The 22128-nt window shown below is 47.2% G+C and overlaps 1 protein-coding gene across 1 annotated transcript in view; it reads left to right on the top strand.

The window, feature by feature from the left end:
- CalpC (calpain C) overlaps positions 1-22128 on the top strand; it is a 99156-nt gene that overhangs the window by 28096 nt on the left and 48932 nt on the right. Inside the window, exons 2-3 of the mRNA XM_075679882.1 lie at positions 1856-2039; positions 3038-3107. Of these exons, the coding sequence (XP_075535997.1) occupies positions 1887-2039; positions 3038-3107 (223 nt within the window). The 5' untranslated portion in view covers positions 1856-1886. The remainder of the gene's footprint in view (positions 1-1855; positions 2040-3037; positions 3108-22128) is intronic.

Here is a 22128-nt window from a genome sequence, read left to right as displayed (position 1 = left end):
AAAATTGAAATTCACGATGTAAGATACGATTATAAAATCTATGGTGTTCGGTCTGCAAGTGCCAACCTGAATTGGTCTACTTTTACCCTTACCGCGTCTAGGTTGGCTTGTTTCTTCTTGGCCAATTTTACTCTTTCTCTCCTCAAAGTGAGGTTTCACTGGATAACAAAAAAAAAACCGGATATCATCAGAAAGTTCTCTTCTGGTCATCGCCTTTGATTGGAGGTGTAGCATAAGCCAAATAGTTGATCGACACGCCATTCATATCTTGGAAAAGGGGCACAGTGAGCGTGAGTAGAATTAACAATGCATTATTATATTAGTGATGTTGGCAGCAAACATGTCATCGACTTCTACACATCAGTAAATTCTCGCGTGAATGAAAGGATGGGGGGTGAGATGAATCCTTACTGGAATTATATGCAGCTCGTTAACTTCACGACAAGCACTCATTTACGTAAAATAAAGAAAAAAAGCACACGGAAGAGAAACATAGCACTTTCCAGCGTGAGTGGCGAGAGAGAGAAAGAATAAACTTTATTCAAGAACCGGGTTCAAAGTCAAAATTCGGATTCGCCCGAACGTGAGTGGGCATCTGGGGCCGAGTTCACGAAGATATTCATTCGTAAGTGCTATTTGCTGTTGGCTGAGCGACTTCGCTAATATGTTTGTCGTTATGATTGACTGACTCGCGTTCGTTCAAACAGTTCTAGCGTAAGTGGTTTTTTTTTTTTTTCATACGAGCCCTGATGTGTCCAGTTTATCGTTTACGTAGTTTGTGCAGACCTTCGCGGTATATGCACAGCGACAAGTATCTTGGTCCATTGGCAAGGATGTACAGTGAAGTCCAGTGTGAGACGGAATACACGAACACGCGGCCTGGCTTTCTGAGTTTCGGAAACGTGTATCAGAGCAGACAACGCCACAGACGGACCGCATACCTGCGAAAGCACTGACGATTTTGTCGGTAGCGCGTGGAAAGGGTGCACGGAGTATGCATGTGTCACGAAAGGAGCCTCTCTCACAGACGCAGGAAGCGCTGCCAGCATACATTCGCCCACAGTGCGTTCTGCGTCCACAGGTATCGTTTTCTCTCTACTTGAAATGCGCTTCGCGGGCATGCGCGGTGGCCTCTCTGTGTTGGACCATGCTGAATTGAATTGAATTCTGGGATTTTATGTGCCAAAACTACGATTTGATTATGATTAATACGGATTAAAATACGGATAAAATACGGATGATTAAAATTAATACGGAGTCCCCCAATACGGCGTGCCTCATATTGGGGGACTCCGTATTAATTTTGACCTCTAAGAATCATTAATGTGCCCCCATTGCACAGGACAAGGGCGATCTTGCGTTTCGCCCCTATTTAAATGGGGCCGCCGCGGCCGGGATTCGGTTCCGTGATCTCGGGCTTAGCAGCGCCACACCATAGTGGCTAAGCCACCACAGCTGGTATTGGACCATGCTATACAAAATATTTCACATGCACAGGCGGCTGCGTGAGCCCGATTCAAGAAGCGGTATTTCCTGCCCGAATAACATAAACGGCATGCACGTATCTTAACTGGCACAGTATCGCCTCCTGGCTCTTCTGTGCTTGCGCTCGGCCAAGTTGCCTATTAAAGCTACCCACCGGCTTTCCAATGATTACAATGTCAAGTAGCTATTGATAATCTATAATAATGACAAGCTATTGATAATCGTATGACTGCGCAATAAGACGTGTTAAAAGTTGGGCCACCCATATTGCCGTAAGAGCTTCGGCTGCAGGGCTATAGCTTAGGACTGTTGCAAAACGTGCAGCAGTTGGAGGGCTGAGCTAGTTGCATCGTTTTTTCCGCGACTGCAGGTTTCCCCAGCAGGGTGGCGCGGCGACCGCCATGTCCGAGCTGGAGAAGATCAAGAAGAGCCTGCTGAAGTGCGCCAACGGCGATGGTCCAGCACTCTTCGAGGACCCAGACTTCCCGGCCAGCCAGAACTCCGTCTTCTATCACCAGACTCCACCCTTCAAGTTCACCTGGCTCAGGCCTAAGGTGAGCTCGACGACTCGGTACTCCCCTACTCGCGTTCGGCCAACCAACCGTTCAATTTCGCGGAAACATTTTATTTACGGCAGCCGATTGAGGATCTTTAGCCGCAGGTCAGTTGGAGCTGTCAGTTGGAGCTGTAATTTTGAAAACGCAGTCTGATAGCACCAATATTTTCTCAGTGACTAAAAGTCGATGCATCGTGAAATGTCGTAGGTATCACTGTGACTTTTTTATTTATTTATGTTTATTTATATGTAGAAACATGGGAAGGTAGGATACGTCAGAGCTGGCTATCTATGTTTTTTTAAAATTTTTTTGCCATGTAATGCGTATAATGTGCAGTAAAGAGTTGTTAACACTTTAGAAACCTTTTGTGCTCATGTATTTTTACTGTTTCGCGCAAGTAACGATTCGAACAGTTCATGCTCTATATAAATGGCTCGACTGCATATGCAAAATAATGTATGCTCAAGTGCTATTGTTTAACGTTTTCACTCGCAAACATTAGGGCTATAGAGTTCGAACAAAGAAGATATGGGTTACGACGTCGCGACAAAATTGTGTTCGGCAGTTCTCTTAGCGCGAGTTACTCGAATCTTCAAGTACACTACAGTTCTGGTTAATTCTAACGTTGTGCGCTTCAGTGAACACGAGTGTAAGTAAAACAATCAATCGCACTCATGATTTTTTGCTCTTGTACCTTGATCAAAATGCAGTGGTTACGGTAGCAGGACATATTGTGCATAACAAAAGTTATCGAGAGAGAGAGAGAGAGAGATCATAAGGGACAGACGGGGATGTTAACCAGGCTGAGCCCGGTAGGCTACCCTGCAATGGGGAAGCTGGAAAGGGGATTGAAAGAGGAGAAAGGAGAGAGAAGTTCACACTTTAAACAGTTACACAGACAAGTTTTCATCGCTGAGTTAGTCACAGGCGGTTATATAGGCTGGTGAGTATGCATTGCAATCAATGCTCGGCGTTCTTTGCTCTCATATCTGCAGGAAATTTGCTCCAGTCCGCAGTTTGTCTCCGATGGTCCATCGCAGTTCGACATCACTCCTGGCAAGCTGGGTGAGCGTCTTTTTCTACAATATAAAGCTAAATGGATCAATACTGGCTTCGATGTTGGTCTTCGCATGGTGGTAGCGCTGAGTGCAAGCTTGTTCAGTCTGAAAATCTGAGCCGGTAACTGGGGTTAGCGCACCCATAAGGTTATTACGGGTCAACGAGCTACCCGTGCAAGATTATGTGCCGCCGCCGCCGCCGCCGCCGCCGCCGCCGTCGTCGTCGTCGTCGTCGTCGTCGTCGTCGTCGTCGTCGTCGTCGTCGTCGTCGTCGTCGTCCTCCTCATCATCATCATCATCATCATCATCATCATCATCATCATCATCATCATCATCATCATCATCATCATCATTCTCCACACTTTAGCATTTGTTTTTAAAAAGAATGCAGGGGAAGAAACAAAAAGCTTGCAAGCTTGCAAACAAGTTGCGTTTTTCTTGTCTATGGTCTCTGTGTGTGAATTTGGGCGCTTTTAAACAGCTAAGTCGTAAACTTTTTCCGAGAGGGCAGTGACGGTTCATAACCAAATGGAATATTTAAGAAAGAAAATTGTGGTGCTTAACGTCCTGAAACTGTATAGCGGGATATATATATATATATATATGAGACAGGCGGGAAGGTTAACCGGCAGGATACCATCCAGCTTGCTACCCTGCACTGGGGAAGGGTTAAGAGTACACAGACAGATAAATAAGAAAAGCACAGAGAGAGCGACAGAGAGACGACACATTTATGGGCGACGCCGCAGTGGAGGGATCAGTGCTGACCGCCACCTGTGGTTACCTCTCGCATTTATAGGGCCGCGTATAGGGGCCGGTAATCGAAACCGTGATCTCGTGCTCAGCAGCTCAACGCCATAGCCACTGAGCTCTTTCAGAAACGAATTTTCATTCATTAAATGAACTTCTAGACGTATCATCAATACCAGTTCACCCACGTTCACGAGCCAAAGCGAGATGGTTACATCTGCGCCTTCTCTAGGACCTTCACCTTGTGGAGGCTGCTGTGGAGACAACGGCACAGACTGGTTTCGCTTCGCGCGTCCCCTTTGCCCTATCAGAGGGCAGCGGACCAAATTTCTTTGGAGTTAACCCGCTTTCGCTTCTCCTCTTGCCTGCTGCCTTGGCCTGGTACACGTGCAGCTGCGTGCGCCGTTCGTTTCGCGGCCGCTCTGTCACATGCAGATCGCCGTCCGCGATCAATGTGCGCCATTTCCTCATTTCGGCTTTCGCCTCCGCGCAGGGCAAGCGACGCCGAATCGATCGCATCTGATCCACGCCGCACCGCATCTCGGCGAACTTTCTCGTTACGCGAGATCGCACGATCGGGTCATCAGCCTAGACACCACCCTTAAAGCCGGTCGCTCGCGGCTTATTTGTGCACGCGCGAAGGTGCTGCTCGCTCACTCCAGCATGTCGTTTTCATTTCCCCGTGTTTACTTTGCCTGCGCAACACACGGCTTGCAAGGCACACTGACATTTCTAGGTCTGCAAGAAAAGCTGCCCTCTTCGTATCGAGGAAGTGCCGTTGGGTGAGACACGCCGCGAGTCGGCAGACGGCAATATAAGCGCATGCACCCGGTTGCGATGCGGCAAAAAAAAAAAAAAAAAAAAAAAAAAACACGAATGACTCGAGGACCGCAAGAAACGAAAGCCGAAGGATCATGGATTCGATCTCGAGGCTCACTCTGCGCTGGGGCACAGAAATGGAGAGGGCGAAAGATGGCACACCGAGCTGTCTGCGGAGTTGGCCGACGCGCATGAGACGTCCTCATATTGGTTGAGACGCTCCCGGTCTTCGGGTAGCGTTCTAAGGCCGACTTTCCGCAGCCCACGTGCCCGGTCGTAAACGAAGGACGGCTCTCGTAGTGGTCAAGCTTCAGTGGACTCGAGAGTGTAATACAAGAAAAAAGAAAAGAATCGTACGCGTTCAAAGCGATCTCGATACAATGGTAACGAGCTGCTTGAGTGCCGATGTCGGTCCGCATGTCTCTTATCGACGCTGCATGGGGTGGCCAAAGCCACTGTTTTCCACTGGTCAAAACTTCCGCATGGTAGTGCGAGAAAAATCGCATGTGGTGAGCCTTCCGCGTTTTGCTCATTTTTATTTTTCCTTGAACAAGCTTCCTGACTCCGCCTTTTGTATTGTAATGAAGCCGGGAACTAGTCGCTCGAGTATCTTCCTTCCTCGCCATTTTTACTCCAGTGACTCTATTTTACGCTTCAATGGCTTTATGATTTGCACGGTAGTGACCTCAGTTTGAGGAGAATAATAGAAGCTTGCCAGTGCTTCTCGAAGCCACCAACTGGCAATACTCGCGCAGGCCGGATTGCAAGAATTTCTGATCACACCGCTCTTGCTTGAAGCTAGGTGCACGGATGCATTTCTTTCTTTCTTTCTTTCTTTCTTTCTTTCTTTCTTTCTTTCTTTCTTTCTTTCTTTCTTTCTTTCTTTCTTTCTTTCTTTCTTTCTTTCTTTCTTTCTTTCTTTCTTTCTTTCTTTGGATCCTCAAGCGAAAAGGTGTTCAGCCGTCATCATTATAAGGTCTCCTTTTTTTATTTTCACTTTCTTTTTACTAAAATAGGTTACTTGAACTCTGCACAACTTATCCATCGACGTTACTACACTGTTACAACTACACGTATTAGATAAACGCGACTTCAGGAATGTGGTCCGCCGCTACATTGCTTAAGTGCTACTCGCATTACCGTTAACAGTCATCGTGAGATGAGTTCTGCCGTAATTGCTTTAGTTTGTTTGTTTTCGTGAATCTTCAATGGAATTGGTATTTGTGGCGTCATTTCTTGAGAAACTCACGCTCATTCATTCATTCATTCATTCATTCATTCATTCATTCATTCATTCATTCATTCATTCATTCATTCATTCATTCATTCATTCTTTTGGTTCTCTTTGTTATATTTTGTTGTATTTCTTAAAACTGCTTGTCCAAAAACGAAATACAGGGAAATGAAAAACATCTGAGTGACTACACTTTGCCACAACGCGGGCACGACGTTCGCGTATAGCTCTTATGTTCGCAAAGCTCTTAAAGTTAAGATAATGCTCGTATAAGCACTGTTCGCTTAAGTTCCTAGTCATGACGACGTCTAAAAACATTCTACAGCACTGAAGGACAGTGCTTCGTTTTCTTCGTACTAATTGTCGTGTTCCTTATACAGTTTCTTACGATATTACCCATAGATTAATCTGGCGCATCCGCCTATGCGAGATTCTGAAAGGGTGCTGGATGCCAGAATACTGGAGGATCAGCTTTCCTTGAACGTGACTTTTTGACTGTAGCATGGCCATTGCTACGCAATTGAAGGTTTTCTCTCTCTTTTATTCTTTTCTTTTTCGTTTTATGAATGAGACTTCATAACAATCGTTGCTTCTTTTGATATTCCTTCCTGTGAGAAAGCCGCATGTGTTCCCTCTGTAGTATCTACGCTTTCACATAGACACAATTTTTCCCGTTCATGGTACATCTTGAATTTAAGTTTGTTCTTTTACAATATAAAAATTAAACGAAGGAAGCGGGAAGGTAAGGTGAAAAGCGGGAGAACAGGCAGGGCCAGATTAACGATCACGTCTTTTCTCCAAGTTTAGCGACTCACCGGTGGTGCACTGTTCACATGTAATATAACTGTACACACAAGTGTGAGTGCACACGCTTCACTAACAAGTCTTTTGGTAAAAATACAGCAAGAAAAGCGCCATCCTTACACGTTGTTCTAGTGCAAAACAAACCATTATGACTGACGGAACATCCGCCGCCAGGCATTCCTTCAGGGTGTCCTGGCTCCCTGATAAAGGTGCCAACACGAAGAACCCAAATTCTCAACATTTCCTTGTATATACCGCAGCTCATCTTTTCCTTTTGGTTAGTTGTAAGGAACTCCGTGGTGTTACCTTTCTCTGTAACGTTCACGTTTCTCTCTCGCCTGCATTACTGCTTTGCTGCAGCCATCAAGAAATGAACAAAAATAATTGCAGCCTTTTCAATATTGCTTTAGTGCGCACTTTGAGCATGTCGTATGAACAGCATGCAACTTCATGATTTGCTTTCTTTTTCATCTTTCTCTCCTTACCCCTCCCCAGTACAGGGCAGCCAAATGGATGCTTGTGTTCCGGTTAACCTCCCCGCCTTTCACATCTCATTTCTATCTCTCTCTTTCTCCCTGCTCTCGAAAGCCCCTTCCAGAGCACAAAACTAGAAAAGAATCAGCGTAATCAGTTGCAAGGCGGAAGAAGATTCACGAAAGGTATCCGGTTTGTACTTACCCGAATGTAGCGCGAAACTACAAACGAAGAGAATCGAGCAGCGGGTCATAAAGACGGGACATAAGGAATACAAGACAGGCACGGCGCTGTCTGTTGTCTAATGTTTATGTGCCTTCTTTTCCTTGTTTTATACACTTCAACGTGTACCAACCAGCCGAGTCAAGCACACTAGTACAAATAGAATACACTATTTATTTACATTTCATGAACCTTCCCAGATCTTGTGGATTTTCACAGAGCATTCATTGTTTTGACTAATCATTGTTTCTGCATTTAAATCTGCATTTTAATTCTCCTTCGTCGTACTTTTTGCTATCGTTTTGTTTACGTCAGTGAATAGCGAGACCGCTCGGGAGAGGTGGTAGTGCCATGGTTTGATTTCCAGGCTAGAGGCTGCATTAAAGGTCTCTTTTCATTTTCCATTCTTTTTATTGGAATAGCAATTTTATGGACACTCCAAGCGAATTTTCGCCGTAGTCGCCGTTCTTATCCGCATATCGTTAGGTATATGTATGCTATATGCTTGTCCATGCCGTATATATGCGGGTTATATTGCTCCACCATTACGTACCTAGTGTTACTCATACCAGGTCTTACATTCTTAGCTAACTTATTCCTCAAAATGTTGAGAATGGTAGCCCATGAACAACTGTCACGAAACAGAACATTCACAGCTCATGTATTTTATCTTAAAGCTTATCAGATTATTAAATATTAAAAGTGCAAAGCAATATTAGTGCTCAAATCTGAAAGTGATGTAATTTTACTGGCACGGTTCTTTACGGGCAGCGTAGTGGTGCCTGTGCAAGGTCATTACAGGCCTTACACGGCGTGTTACAGTTTTAAGGGTGCCAGAAATTTTGACATACTCGCGCATGCCGCGTCCGCGTTAGTCGAACCCGCGCACAGGTTGAACACCACCTGACAAGTTCAAGCGTAACGCTACGCCTTGCTATTACAGCAAGTGCTTCACCCTTCGGTCAAGACTGCCATATTTTTTTTTATCATGTCACGCAGAGCGGACGCATAGGGCGATTATTGCGGAGTGGCGGTGTCCGAGCCAGTGAAGAAGGCTTCAAAATCTTTTCAAAACGTGGCTCCAAGTCATTTCTTCTTCAACTGCGAAGCTCTATTTCTGAGAAACCCATTTAAGTTTCCTTTAAAACTTCGTGACACACTTGTTACACAGAACAACCAAGCTCGCCTCGATAGCAAATAACTTGTATCATAGACCATACGTGAGGCATTACACGGCTTATTTATAGTTTGGGAAATCAAGTAATACATGCTCTACAGCTCCACGCCTTCTTTCAAAGCAGATGCCTTAGCCGGAAAAAAAGCGACCCCTACCGAAACAAGCCTTTCCTCCCACTTTGTCAGTGTCTGTCTGGTGCTGCAGACGCGCGAAATAAGAAAAGAAGCGCAGAGGTCAGGTCACGCTCGCTTTCCCCATCAAATGCCAGAGCAGGAAACCGTATACAACAAGCCGCACTGGAGCGACAGGTACACCCGTCTTCACTGACAGGCCAGTTTCCTTCGACTTCCACTCAGAGCAACCGCAAAATGCCACTTGTGAGAGACGAGCCGTAGCGTTGCATACAGTATGTATAGAAGCAAGCCCCTGAAGCGCCGCTCAAATGCGTGAAGGCGGTTCGATTTGGTTCGTCACATAAAAGGGCTCCTCCATTCGACGCAGTGCCGGGGCAGGAATATGCATGCGCGTCGCGGTTCTCCGCGCACGAGCCTTCCGTTCATGCATGGGCTTCCTGTAAACACGCCGTCTGGCTCGCACGGGCTCCTGGATTGATGCAGTTTATAGTCATCGTCGCGCACCTCTCGGAGGCCCCCGTCGCCTGCAGATGAAGCTCCCGCTAACTGCAGCGGAGGATGACACCGCTTCGAGAAGCGACCCAATGAGCCCAGGCCCTGCGAGGCGCAGAGATAACACGGCGACCCCGAAATCCCGTTTCTGTACGGACGGCGCAGCAGTACTTCCTCCGCGTGCAAACACGCCTGAAAGCCACCCGCTCGCTCGCACCCTAAGTCGCCGGGAACGCGGAAGGACCAGTGGAAAAAAATAAAAGGAAACGCGACGCAATATAATCCCCTTCGTCCCCTCGCAAACCTGGGGCGTCGCATAAATGGCGGCTATTGATGCACCCTGTAGGTAATGCCACCAAACTCGCCTCGGTGTTTGCTACATTCGCGCTAAAAGAATGAGCGTCGGCACAGAGCATGTCGTCCGCGCCGAACTTGGCACGTGAGCAGCGTTGTTCAGAGCTATGACGATCGGTATCGATCGAGGAAGTCATTTATATATGCTATACTTCGCTCCTGAAGGCGCTTGTAACGCCTTCGTCTTACGGCTGTTCTGGGTGCGTAGAAGAACCCGTATAGATGGCTCGAGTCTCGCTTAACGATTCGCAGTCCCGGATGGGCACTTTATCACGAACAGCGTGTTTGAAGGCTTTCATCATAGGGCAAAAAGTAAATGTGTAAACACGTTGTGTTGCTTGTGCCAGAAAGTTCCGACAGAAAAAAGATTGTTGTAAATTTGTAAATTAAAATTATCTTCGCTATTAGAGTAAGGTACACCCACCCGATATGTTTGCGTAATATTGAACAGGGTGAAAGACTTCAAAACTAAGTTTCGCGCGCAGTCCTGGTTCTCTATGTTCTAGTGTCCCAAGCGAAAGAAATAGGATAAAGCAGACTGAACGAAGAAGAAGAAAGAAAAAGGAAGAGTGAGGGAACGGAATAAAGAGTTAACCAGTATCGGATCAGTATTTTATATTCATTTTTGCATCCTTTCAATTTTTCGCAGTCTGTGGTCGTCATAGAAAGGAATCCATCAAAGGCAGTCGCTGGCAAATGTCCTTGAACGAAAAGGCGCTGCACGTTCACGGGCAGATCGCCGAAAAGTGATATACAGAAGAATGGATTATGGCCGCGCATGGCTGGGTTTTACGCTGCACCAGACCTCGTCGAGTGCATTTTCAGAGATGAGGAGACAGGCAGAGTAGCAGTGAAGCAGCGTGATAGGTATCTCAGTCGCCCTTTACTTATACTAACTATACTAAGGAACAAGTTCGTCTCCTTAACAAAGATAAATTAGATTGTTGCTTCAATGTTAAAGAACAGACCAACTATAACGTTTAGCGTCAGTTACATACACATTTGTGACATTCTTGTCTTTGAGTCGAGAAGCATCCCCTACGCCGCGTGATTGTGTATATCGTGCTTCAGCACCATCCAGGTTCTGATGCAGTCAGCGCGAAAAGAAAGCTGCGAAACTTCATGGAAGGGGATTTTAAATCTCGACACACACACACGCGCGCGCGCGTGCACGCACGCACGCACGCACGCACACGCGCACGCACACGCGCACGCACGCACGCACACGCACACACGCGCACGCACGCGCACGCACACGTGCACGCACGCACACGCACGCACACGCACGCACACACACGCACACACGCGCACGCACGCACGCACGCACACGCGCACACGCACACGCACGCACACGCACACACGCACACGCACGCACACGCACACACGCGCACGCACGCACACGCACGCACGCACGTTCACTCACTCACTCACTCACTCACTCACTCACTCACTCACTCACTCACTCACTCACTCACTCACTCACTCACACACACAAACACACACACACACACACACACACACACACACACACACACACACACACACACACACACACACACACACACACATGTATATATATGTATATATATGTATATATAAGCTTTTTTCATTGTGCAGTGAACCGTATTGCCTTTATTCGCAAGAAATTTTGGGTCTCTAATAATGCGAGAACGGGACACGGAAGGCACAAAATCCCTTTTCACGTGATTACAATTCAAGAAACGAAAGAAAGAAAATACAGAGAGATAACAAATTCGCGGCGAGCTGCACAGCTCGGTACGCTGCACCGATTCCTGAGCTTGAGGCATATACGCTTCTCGCGTGCAGGCGAAAACAGTAGGCAAACAAGCACAGATGCGACAATCGTGGAGGAACGGAGGGAGCGTTCGCGGTAAGCCGACGCGTTCTCCTGCATAGCGCCAGTACAAGCCGGACAAACCAAGCGTCGAGGACCGACCCATTTACCGAAGCTCCGAGCAGGTCCTGTGGACTTCCGCGGTTCCCAGTTTGAGCCTGAGCGTTCATTAGACGTCTTCGCGTGCGTGCTTGCTGGCGGCTGCTGCTCACGCGCACTTGCGGCCGAGGAATGCAGGTACCTCGGGCGTGTCCACACACGCGCGCTCAGAAATCGATTCCTTATAAGAGCCCATAAGAAAAAGTGCGTGCGCGGGCACGCGCGCACGCTCTGTGCGCTGATCGGAACCGATGCTTGGACACCTGCAGCGCTGTGCGAGCAGCAGCCGGCAGCGAGCCAACGATGCCGTATACAGGGGTGGGGCTCGCCGACGCTGTTGCCTTACGGGAATGCTGCGACATCGTAGGCGAGGGACCAACGAAGAAGAAACGACGAGGAAACGAAAGCCTTGCCAAGTTACTGCCGCACTAATTCTCTCGGCACGAAGGAGCGTCTAACGGAGGCTGCGCGAAAAATATGCGTCGCAAAGTGGCCTATAGGCGTCACATATGAGCTGAAGAGCTTGTGCTTCGTTCTTCAGACGGAGCTAAGAATTTTAACGCGAATGTGGAGAAGTTTCGAATCGAAGAAAAAACATGCAGGCCGGGCACTCAGTATGCTAAGGACATATGTTCGCTGCAAGAGCTATAAGTGGCATTTTCAGAGGGGGGGGGGGGGGGGCTACAAAACTGGACAATGTAATACAGAAAACGTTATGGCAGCTATGAATCACCTATACGACTTACAAGTTTGGTGTCTTCTGGCCGTTGTCACTGCGCCATCTAGCACGTGTTTCATTGCTTGTTGTCTTTGTATGACCATGTCCTCACGACAGATCCATGACTTTACATTCGTGTCTATAGAAAGAAGCTCAAGAGGAAGCTTTAGCTCGGAGCAAACTTCGATTTGCGTCTTCGAATGCATGCATGTGAAAAGCAGGAATGCTTACGGTAGACAACGGCTGAACTAATTTGAATGAATTTCGTTGCGTTTAAAACGACCAGGTAAGCCCTTGCGACATTTCGCAGCAGATAGTTTAATTATCACCATAACTTTTTAATACAAGACATGAAATGTTAAGCTTACAACTGTATTACGCAGAACAAAAAAGTTCGTATTGCAGTTCTGCGAGGTGTATCAATAGAGACTCTAAAGCGCAGAAACTTTATTCGTTAGTTTGCGAATTAGATGAATTTTTATTTCATGTGAGTTTTGCTAGTCACATCCACAATGTTTTAGGGATATATTTTCCTGTCATCTCAAGTGCATCAAGTTTCTTAGCTTAGGACGTCTAAATTGGTGCCGTTCGCGTCAATCTCACATCAGCTTCATCGCGGAGCTACCGAGTTGCCTCCGTTTTACAGCGAAGCTGTTTATGCTGGCCCTGTGCTGTCGTTGTCGGAGTTCGCTAAAGCTGTCATCAGCAGCAATGGCTCGAGCGCCGTCATCTTCGCAGCTGGCTCCGTTGTCGCTCGTCAGTCTAGCTTAGAATTTCACTTCTGTCGTCGTAACGGGAAGGCCGCGTTTACGGGGGTCCGAGCCGTTGCTCAAGGGAGTGTGGGCCATTCATTGCCTTACGTGACGGACCGATTTAATTACAGCAAAGCTGTTTATGCGGACCCTGTGCCATCGTTGTCGCACTTTTTGCGCCAGCAAGAAGTGCCGGCAGCACGTCAATCGTGAAACCAATCCAACAATCGTCCAAACGATTGCAGCAACCGCATCTACAGTGGTGGGCCTTGCGCCCAATATACGAATCTTTGGATTAGTGGTTCCACACATTCCATCCCAGCTACAACTATGAGACGACCATGAGTAGTGCGTACTCCTGAGGAAGAAGCTGCCTGCCGCCTGCGCCAGCGAGAGTTGGCTCGTGAAGGGGTCGTCCGTCGTAGGACCTACCTCACGCGCAAAACAAGAAAAAAGAAAAATAAATAAATAAAGATAATAAATAAATAAATAAATAAATAAATAAATAAATAAATAAACATTCAACACTGCATGTATAAAAGCTCGAATACATTTCCACATCGAGGACGATTAGAGAAGAACTTGTTCACCTCTGCTTCTGGCCACTGAGAGCACATTTGTAAAGAAATACAATAAAATGTACGTTGAGTAAAAACTTTGAAATTACGTTTATTATTTAATTATTTATTGGTTTACTGAACTATTCATACTGAAATGTTCGTTCCAGCGTATATCGTAACCGCTACTATCCATAGGCTATGAACTATTTCTTCTGCGTATAAGGCAAAATTTTGGGGGCGTCAAAGCCAGCGCAGCAAATATGATACGTTGGGTTTTACAGAGTTCAGTCGCATGGCACGCATTGGTATTTCTGTCCTGACTAGAACTTTTGTTCTTCCTCATTCATAGTTATACCGTTGTTCTTCTCGAACTTAAGAAGTCCAGAAATTTCAACTAGAGGTCCCACTCATCCTCACCATTTGTTATACAGCAAACTCACTCGAAACACTGCTCTTTTTTTTTTTATGGGGTTTTACGCACCAAAACCACTTTCTGAGTCACGCCGTATTGGAGGACTCCGGAAATTTCGATCACCTGGGGTTCTTTAACGTGCACCTAAATCAAAGTACACGGGTGTTTTCGCATTTCGCCCCCATCGGAATGCGGCCGCCGTGGCCGGGATTCGATCCCGCGACCTCGTGCTCAGCAGCCTAACACCATAGCCACTGAGCAACCACGGCGGGTTCGAAACACTGCTCTTCTATGCACCTTAAGCTTACATCGAGGATGTGGTATACATTCATACATCATCATACCTAGAGCTTCGCCCGTCTTGAGCTCGCATCTAAATGCATCTAAATGCATCTAAACACAAGTGCGCCGTTCCTCGCCAAGGACCATCCTTTTCCGGCTGTCAGATATGGACGATAACAACAGCACGCCGCTTCGCGCCCAAAACAAAGGTGCGGCTGGTCACGATACCCACAATACGCGCACTTGAACAGAACTGCTCTCATTATCTGAACTCCTTGGCCATGGTTGTTAGGCGTGTATTTCTGGCGCTATCATTTCAACGCATCGCGCCGAGGCATGCAGAGAGTTCTGGTCGGTTTGAAATGCAGCTATGGTTTGCCGGTTCAACCTCTGTCGACCGTCCTACTGGACAATGTATATTTTAAAAAAATCTGGGATACAAATTACGTGCTGATAATCGTTTTGCAGCCTCCGCATTCCCCACACCCAGTGCTAGTTTTCTCTGCAATTTCTTCATTAAACTCCTGCTTCTCTCCCTCTCTCTCTTTATGACCACCAGCGTATACATACCAAGTCCATCTTCCGCAACCTCTTCCCGTCCCCTGCCCCACTATTTACATTATTCTCATAGTAGCTTCAACCAGTGCTTCCACTTCCTTTTAGAGCCGGGCACTCGAAGCAGCAACCAGCATTGGCTGTTCCCGTAACTTGATTCAGCAATCCTGTACAGAATATTCGCGCAGCGTTGTCACCGCGCATATCTATAAAATAAACAGAAGCCTCGAGCAGACCTGAAAAGTTACAAACGAAGATTGATTGCCAAGCAGTTAATCTGGCTATTCCACTCGGTACAGGCAATTCGATACGAGTACATGGGTCTTGTTTCTAAAGAAAGAAAGAGAAGGCATTCCGCATGTGATCGCACGTCAGCACATTCTTCAAGAAGGTGCATCAAATGCGAACCGTGCGAGACTTGGCCCGCACTCCGAACGTCACGTACTGGCCGCCAAGCAACGCGCCAAACGGGACGGCCGGATAGCGCGGTGCGAGCGACCCAGGCAAAAAAGGAAGGAGAGCTAGCTGCCTTCTCAAACTGGGGCGGTCGGGCCGGCCGCTTCGGCTTGGCGATTGTGCGTGTGCCGAAGCGGGCCCTATACACGCAGCTCGAGAGGGGCACGCTCCAGTGCGCGCCACTTGGCGCTGCGACACTTGCGGACGCCAAGTTAAACGTGACGCGCAAAGCGGTCCCGCAAGAGCGATTGCCTAAGCCGACACGCCGTGCTTGATGAGGGCGTTTAAACTGAAGCAAAAGAGGTTTACTTTTTCCGATATTATTACGACATGACAAGAATCATGCACGCGTACATTCACACACGGACAAAGACGAAGGCGTATACTACCAACGAAAACCTGCGCACTCAAGTTGTAGTGCCTTGTCAGTGCCAGCGTCAGAAGAAAGTTTAAAAGCTATTTGATCACATGTGACGGAGATGATAATTCACTTAGCAAAAAGTAAGTGTCGCCGGCCTAGCTGCAGTTTACGGCGCTTATAGTTGAAATGACACTTCAAGGTAACCCCCGAAGCCAGTCTGTTCATTTCTTGCGAAAGCGTTCAAACTGTCTCTCAGCGTGGCATACCCACTGATCTATGCATGGAGCCAATAATTTACGCAGTGGTTTCATAGAACGAACATGTGAACAGGAAACAGAGACCCCGTTCAACTGTTTGTGTTTTTCTGACCGAGCGACGGTTTTTCCTGTGGCTACTGCTACTAGTATGATACCAGCGCGCGGAGTCACCGCATTTTGCAAATAGCAGTTTCTAAGAGATTGTTATTTGTCGAGTATGGTGTCAATCGGGCATCAGATACTGCATGCAGCAATATACGTTCACACAGAAAAACGTTTTCAGGAAAGTGGCGTACACCTACGAAAACTGAAGGGAAGGTGCGGACGTCGCACGCTAATAGAAACTTGTTTTAGCCTTTGTGATTGTTGAGAGAAATGAACAGAGCAAAAATAGGAGGACGATAACATAAATTACACATGAAGTGCTCAAACATCTGCGGATGAGAGTTTCGTTTCACAACTCGCAAGCTTTTCTACGGTTAAACGAATACACTGCGGTATCGTTCCGAAGCAAACGTTTTGATACGCGCCTGATGCATGTACAATTAAAACCCTAGACGTCTCATATGTATTTTCGGTCACAGCGCAGTGCTACGTGCAGTCTGCAGTGCTTTCGAGAGCGTAAGATAGATGCGAGCCAGCGCCCTCTGAGATAGCTTAGCCGTATCGACATATGCATCGCCACCGCCCCCGTTGGCCGTGAGAACTTCCTTGAAAACGGGAGAACTGTGCCTGCAACGTGCTCGCCACTCCGAAACCGAAGTTGGCGCGCATGTTCTCACGAACGCTCAGGTAGACTCTGTTTGTGGATCTTAAGAAACAGAGACAATGCTGAAACAATGAGAAACGTCGGAGCTATAGGCGAGGCACAGAAGAAGTGCCAGCAAGTTGTGAACACTGACACTGATCCTCCAATGCACGTTGTGTAGTCACATCTGGTTTAAACTAACACACGGTCGCCATATCTCGCAGCGTCGGTCGTTACCACAGAGAGAGGAGCTTCCCAGAAACATACCGGGAAAACAGCAATCTTGGACGAGGAGAGTACTAAAGGCTTTCCATACACAGGGCACGGCGACATGGGCTATACGGAAACAAGGCTTGTAATGCAAATACTAAGAACGAATAGTGACAGCTCCTCATATCAAGCAGCCTGTCTGTGAGTTCTAGTTCTGATCGCATGCGGCGGATTTCAATTGGCTACATCTGACGCACGGTTCCCAAAGAGACAGAAGCACCAAATGTCCGCTCTATCCTTTTCCTTTTCTTTTTTCTTTCGTGACAGAAATGAGCCACTGCGTGGAGGTTGCACTGGCGAAAGTTTTCTTGCTTGTTTTGTTTATGCGCAAAGAAGAGGTTGGGAGGGTCGCCGTTTTCCTGGTGTAAGCGTTAGAAAGGCCGGCAGCTTTTCAATGAAGCAGGCAAAAATGACGAAAAGGACGAAAAAACGAGTCCATTCAGGGGTATCGGGGTCACATGCAGCACACAGGAACATGCTGCAGCTCCAGGTCCATAATCATCGCGGTTGCGAAACGTTTGGGGGCGGCAGAGTTGTAAAGGCGGAGAAAGCAGAATTGATGTTCTCTTGTTATTTTCTCCTACTTTTTTTTTGTGCTCTTCCAAAAACCGGCTCGAACAAGACCGGTATAGAGCATGATGCGCTCAGCTGCTGCTTCTGGTTGGGGTTTTCTGCCTCCTGCTGAACACGGTGCATTCGAGCTAGCCGCAGCACGCGCGGCCTCTCCTTCTACGCGTGATCGTCACTCGAGCCCGTGAGACGGAAGAGCGCGCTACACGGCTCTCCTGCGGGCATTTATTGCTAGCCTCGCCGTTCGCTATACCGCGTAATGATTTGGACGTGATTTGCAATACCAGATATTCAAATTAAGACGCTGATCTTTATTTTTTACTGTTCAAAAAAGAGAGAAAGAAAGAAAGAAAGAAAGAAAGAAAGAAAGAAAGAAAGAAGGGAGGGGCGGAGGGGCAAGGAGGAAAGCCGAAACATGCAGCTGCGTTTTCGTCAGCGTCTAAGACAGATATTGAATCGAGCCCTTTATTGCGCAATGTGAAGTAATCCCTGCTTATACAAGGTTCGTGTCACCGTTTTGAGGAATCTGAAAAGCGTTTCGGTAAAAGAAAGACAGTTTCACCGGAAGGGCGAAGCACTGACTGGAATAGCAAGGTTTAGCCTTGCGCTTGAACTTCTCGGACGGTGTCCTAGCCGTACGCGGGTTCGACTAACGCGGACACGACATACGGGTTTAACACGCATTGTAGGGTCTGTGAGACATCGTGCAGGCACCAGTAAAAAAGTACGTTAATAAATCTGCATCGCTTTCATATTTGAGCAGTGATATTGTTTTGCACTTTAAATGTTTAATAATCTGAGAAGAGAGAGAAAGCAAGAAGAATAAAGGCAGGGAGGTCAACCAGACAAGCGCTCGGTTTGTTACCATACACTGGGGAAGAGTTAAGAAAAAAAGGCATGCTAAAGTGGAAGTTTGGACGAGTTGGTGATTGAGTATCGTCATGACTGCAGAGCGCAAAAGATGAGGACAGAAGCAAGCGCATGTGTCGTGTCCTTTCCTCTGACCTCGTGTTTTGCGCTGTGCAGTCATGTCGAAAAAGGCATGCACTGCATGGGAATGCTATGTTCCGTGCCATTCGTTTGTGGGCTGCCATTCTCAATATTCTGAAGAATAATTTAGTCAAGAACATAAAACCTGGTCTGAGCAACCTTAGCGAGTCAATAGTTTGGCAATATATCCCACATGTGCGGCATGGATAAGCATATATCATACACTTGCCTAAATATACGTGGAGCTCCACGGCGCGGCCAATGCCGACGGCAATACCAACGGCGACGACGACGGTGAAAGTTCGCGTGGAGTGATTATATAACGGCCATCGCAGTCAAATATTGTGGTTTTACATGCCACAACGACAATATGATCTTGAGAAACGCCGTAGTGAAATACTCTGGAATAATTTCGACTACCCGAGGTTCTTAAACTGGCATCCAATGCACACAGTACATGAACGTTTCTGCATTTCGTCCCCATCGAACGGCTGCCTCCGCGGCGGGGATTTGATCCCGCGCCCTCTGGGTTAGCAGCGCAATGCCACGGCCACTACGCCACCACGGCGGGTCGCGTTTCGGTTTCGCTCAAGTGGTTCAAGAAACAGGATTCTGATGGAGATAGGAAATTAGAACGAACTTGGTTGAAAATAAAGGAAGGTTAACGGGCGCTTGTGTCAAGCAATCTACGACGGTCACTGGGCATCGTAAACCTCTGCGGGCGCAAGTTACAGCCCCCGCTCGAAGAAACGCATGCATTGCGAGGCTATATAGACAGAGTGTGGCAGCCTTTTTAAGGTTCGGACACAGGTAAATTTTCATAAAGCTTGCTGCTTGTGGTGATGTCCGAAAAACACTCAATCTGCTGGTATAGGAAGCTGCAGAACTTCTGGGTTAGAGAGAAAACGAATTATCACTGTACTTAGATTATGCTGGCCTCGACATCATAATAATAATAATATTTGGGGTTTTACGTGCCAAAACCACTTTCTGATTATGAGGCACGCCGTAGTGGAGGACTCCGGAAATTTTGACCACCTGGGGTTCTTTAACGTGCACCTAAATCTAAGCACACGGGTGTTTTCGCATTTCGCCCCCATCGAAATGCGGCCGCCGTGGCCGGGATTCGATCCCGCGACCTCGTGCTCAGCAGCCCAACACCATAGCCACTGAGCAACCACGGCGGGTCCTCGACATCATGGTGTGCACTGTAAGTTTAGTTGTAATATTATAAAAGCAATGTTTTTCAGTCACCATGCAAGCTGCTGCCTCGCATTCATGAGAAAATTATGCAGCGTGGGCTTAAATTTTCTTCCCCGTCATGTGACAGTTTTGTGACAGTTTTCTTTTTCGTTTTATAATTGCACTTGCACTTAAGGATATATGATTTTGTGCAGTGATCGGCTCCCTTAAGCAATGTACAACATGAATGTAAAATTAAAATACAGAAATGAATGCATATTACACTGCGTTCGACGGCTTTTGTATGATTTTCATGCCGGGAGAGAGAGAGAGAAAGAAAAAAGAAGAAGAGTAACTGAAGGGCACCGCTCACAAAACAATAAAGGCAGCTCTCCGTGCCATGTTCACTACTTCAGGTAAAGACTTCTGGACTGTGGGATGTGTGTTGTCGGAGACATGAGGAAAAGGCAACACTATGACTTCGCCTTTAACCCGTCGCGCTTCTATAGGAACGACAAACTGCGACGCTGTAGTAAAAACAACAAACCGAGAGGACGTGCTGGCCGAGGGAAACTTCCGCAGCCTTAAAGGCCCGACGAGGATATAGCCTCACGTTGAGCCCAAGAGACCGTATCAACGCCCCACGTGCGCTGAAACACGGAAGGGGCTCGTTACGGGAGATTCAAGGCTCCAACCAGCCATGCGTGTAAACGCTCACCAGGTGCGGCTCAAACAGCGCACGAGGAATCAGTCCATCCAGGTCAGGATCCTAGACGTGCGCGGTGCGCGGCCCAAAAGCGGGCAGGCAGTGTTCCCAAATTAGGCTTCAATTACTGCCGGACCGAACGACGCGGCCAACAGATATTCGAGGCACTTGAGTCAATTAAGCACTGCGGCCGCACCTCGCTGCGTCGGTAGCCGCTATAGCTCGCTTGCACGTCCCTTTACTCTCAGTTCGGTGCAGCGTTGCAAGCGGACCAACGGGTGTGCGGAAATCAAGGACTCCGCGCAGGGGCACGAATGTTCTTCAAGAAAAAGAGTACGTTTCAACGGGAATGAACGAGTGGGAACATAGGCGACGTTTATGAGCTTGAAGAAGGCTATTCAAAGATAGGCCGGGCTTTAGAAGTTGAATTTGCGAAAACTATTTTCGGGGTAAGCATTAGGTCTAAGCAATTTTAAATGGTGTTTTAACGTGTGACTCGGTTTTGCCGACGTTGAGGGAGTCAGACTACCACGGCCCGTATTCACAAAACGCTCCGGTGCTAGGATTGCCCTCGTAAGAGAAAATTCCAGCCAATCCTGATGCTGGACCTGTATACTATTAGCGAAGGCGGCCGGCCAGTGGGAAGAACGAGAAGCGTTGTGCACTCGGCCCGAGATCCTAAATGCATAACGCTATATTCGAAATTATTCTACGCACCCTGAATAGCAGTGAAGAATAAGCCCGTTGCTACAATCTAATATGCTTATGACGTGTTGTGCGTCCGTGGGCTGCACGTATATAGAACTTGGCTTTGGTTGCATTCTCAAGTTGTTGCAAGCAAGCGCGGATCTTGCTTCAGTTTTTCCCCTGAAGACTTGCAGACTTAAGACTTGCAGCTGAATACGCTTTAAAACGTGTACAAGGAATTCGCACTATGTTTTCTCTTGGTTGAAGACGCATATGGGCGAAGCTCCGCGCCGAAAGTCTGTAGCCTCTCAGTGAGCGATAATCGGTGACTCATGCGTCAATTGTGGCGGTGGTGGTTTGCGGTCAAGATGCACTTTTTGGCGGGCTCGTTGGTTTATACTGTATTCTGTTGGAGTAGGTGTACTGCGCGAAATGTGCACTGCAGAGGGCGGAAGTGTGCAAATGTGCAAATGCCACAGAGCTGGACGGAGCCAATGCAGTGTTGTTTGCTGTCGCTTGGAGAGACTCAGATAAATTTTTGCATTCCGCCGAATTACATAATCAGTCATAATTAAAAACCAATTCCTCAATTATTATAATTATATGAACAGTGTCAATGATAACATTATAGAGCAACGTGAGAAACACCTGATACAGCTTTCCATTTCTCAGTATGTGCTACATAAAAGCGTGAAAGAAGACCGCGAATACACGCAAAGTGCTTCGAGTGGTCAGTCGCGCGCCAAGTTTGCGTGTATTCGCAGGTTTCTTTCCCGCTCGGAAAAACAGATTTAGGTAGCACGTACTGAGCAACAGAAAGCTGTATCGGGAGTTTCTCGTGTTGCTCTACAATTTACTCATTTACATTTTAATATAATTATAACAATTGCGAAACTGATTGATTAATTAAGACTAATTATGTGATTAGGCAAAATACAAAAATCAATCTGAGTATCTTTCAGTGACGGCAAACAAAATTACCTTGGTTAGGTGTATCTACGTGACAGTTGTATATGTTTATCTTTGGCTCAAGTTACGTGAAACACCCTGTATATCCTTTTTCGTGCACTTTGCGGTCTACATTTGGCACAGTATACACAACAGAATT

This window comes from Dermacentor variabilis, chromosome 2 (assembly GCF_050947875.1).
Source record: "Dermacentor variabilis isolate Ectoservices chromosome 2, ASM5094787v1, whole genome shotgun sequence".
In the NCBI taxonomy this organism is placed as follows: Eukaryota; Metazoa; Arthropoda; class Arachnida; order Ixodida; family Ixodidae; genus Dermacentor; species Dermacentor variabilis.
The sequence above is the reverse complement of the archived record's forward strand: the minus strand, read 5'-3'. Positions and strand labels throughout refer to the sequence as shown.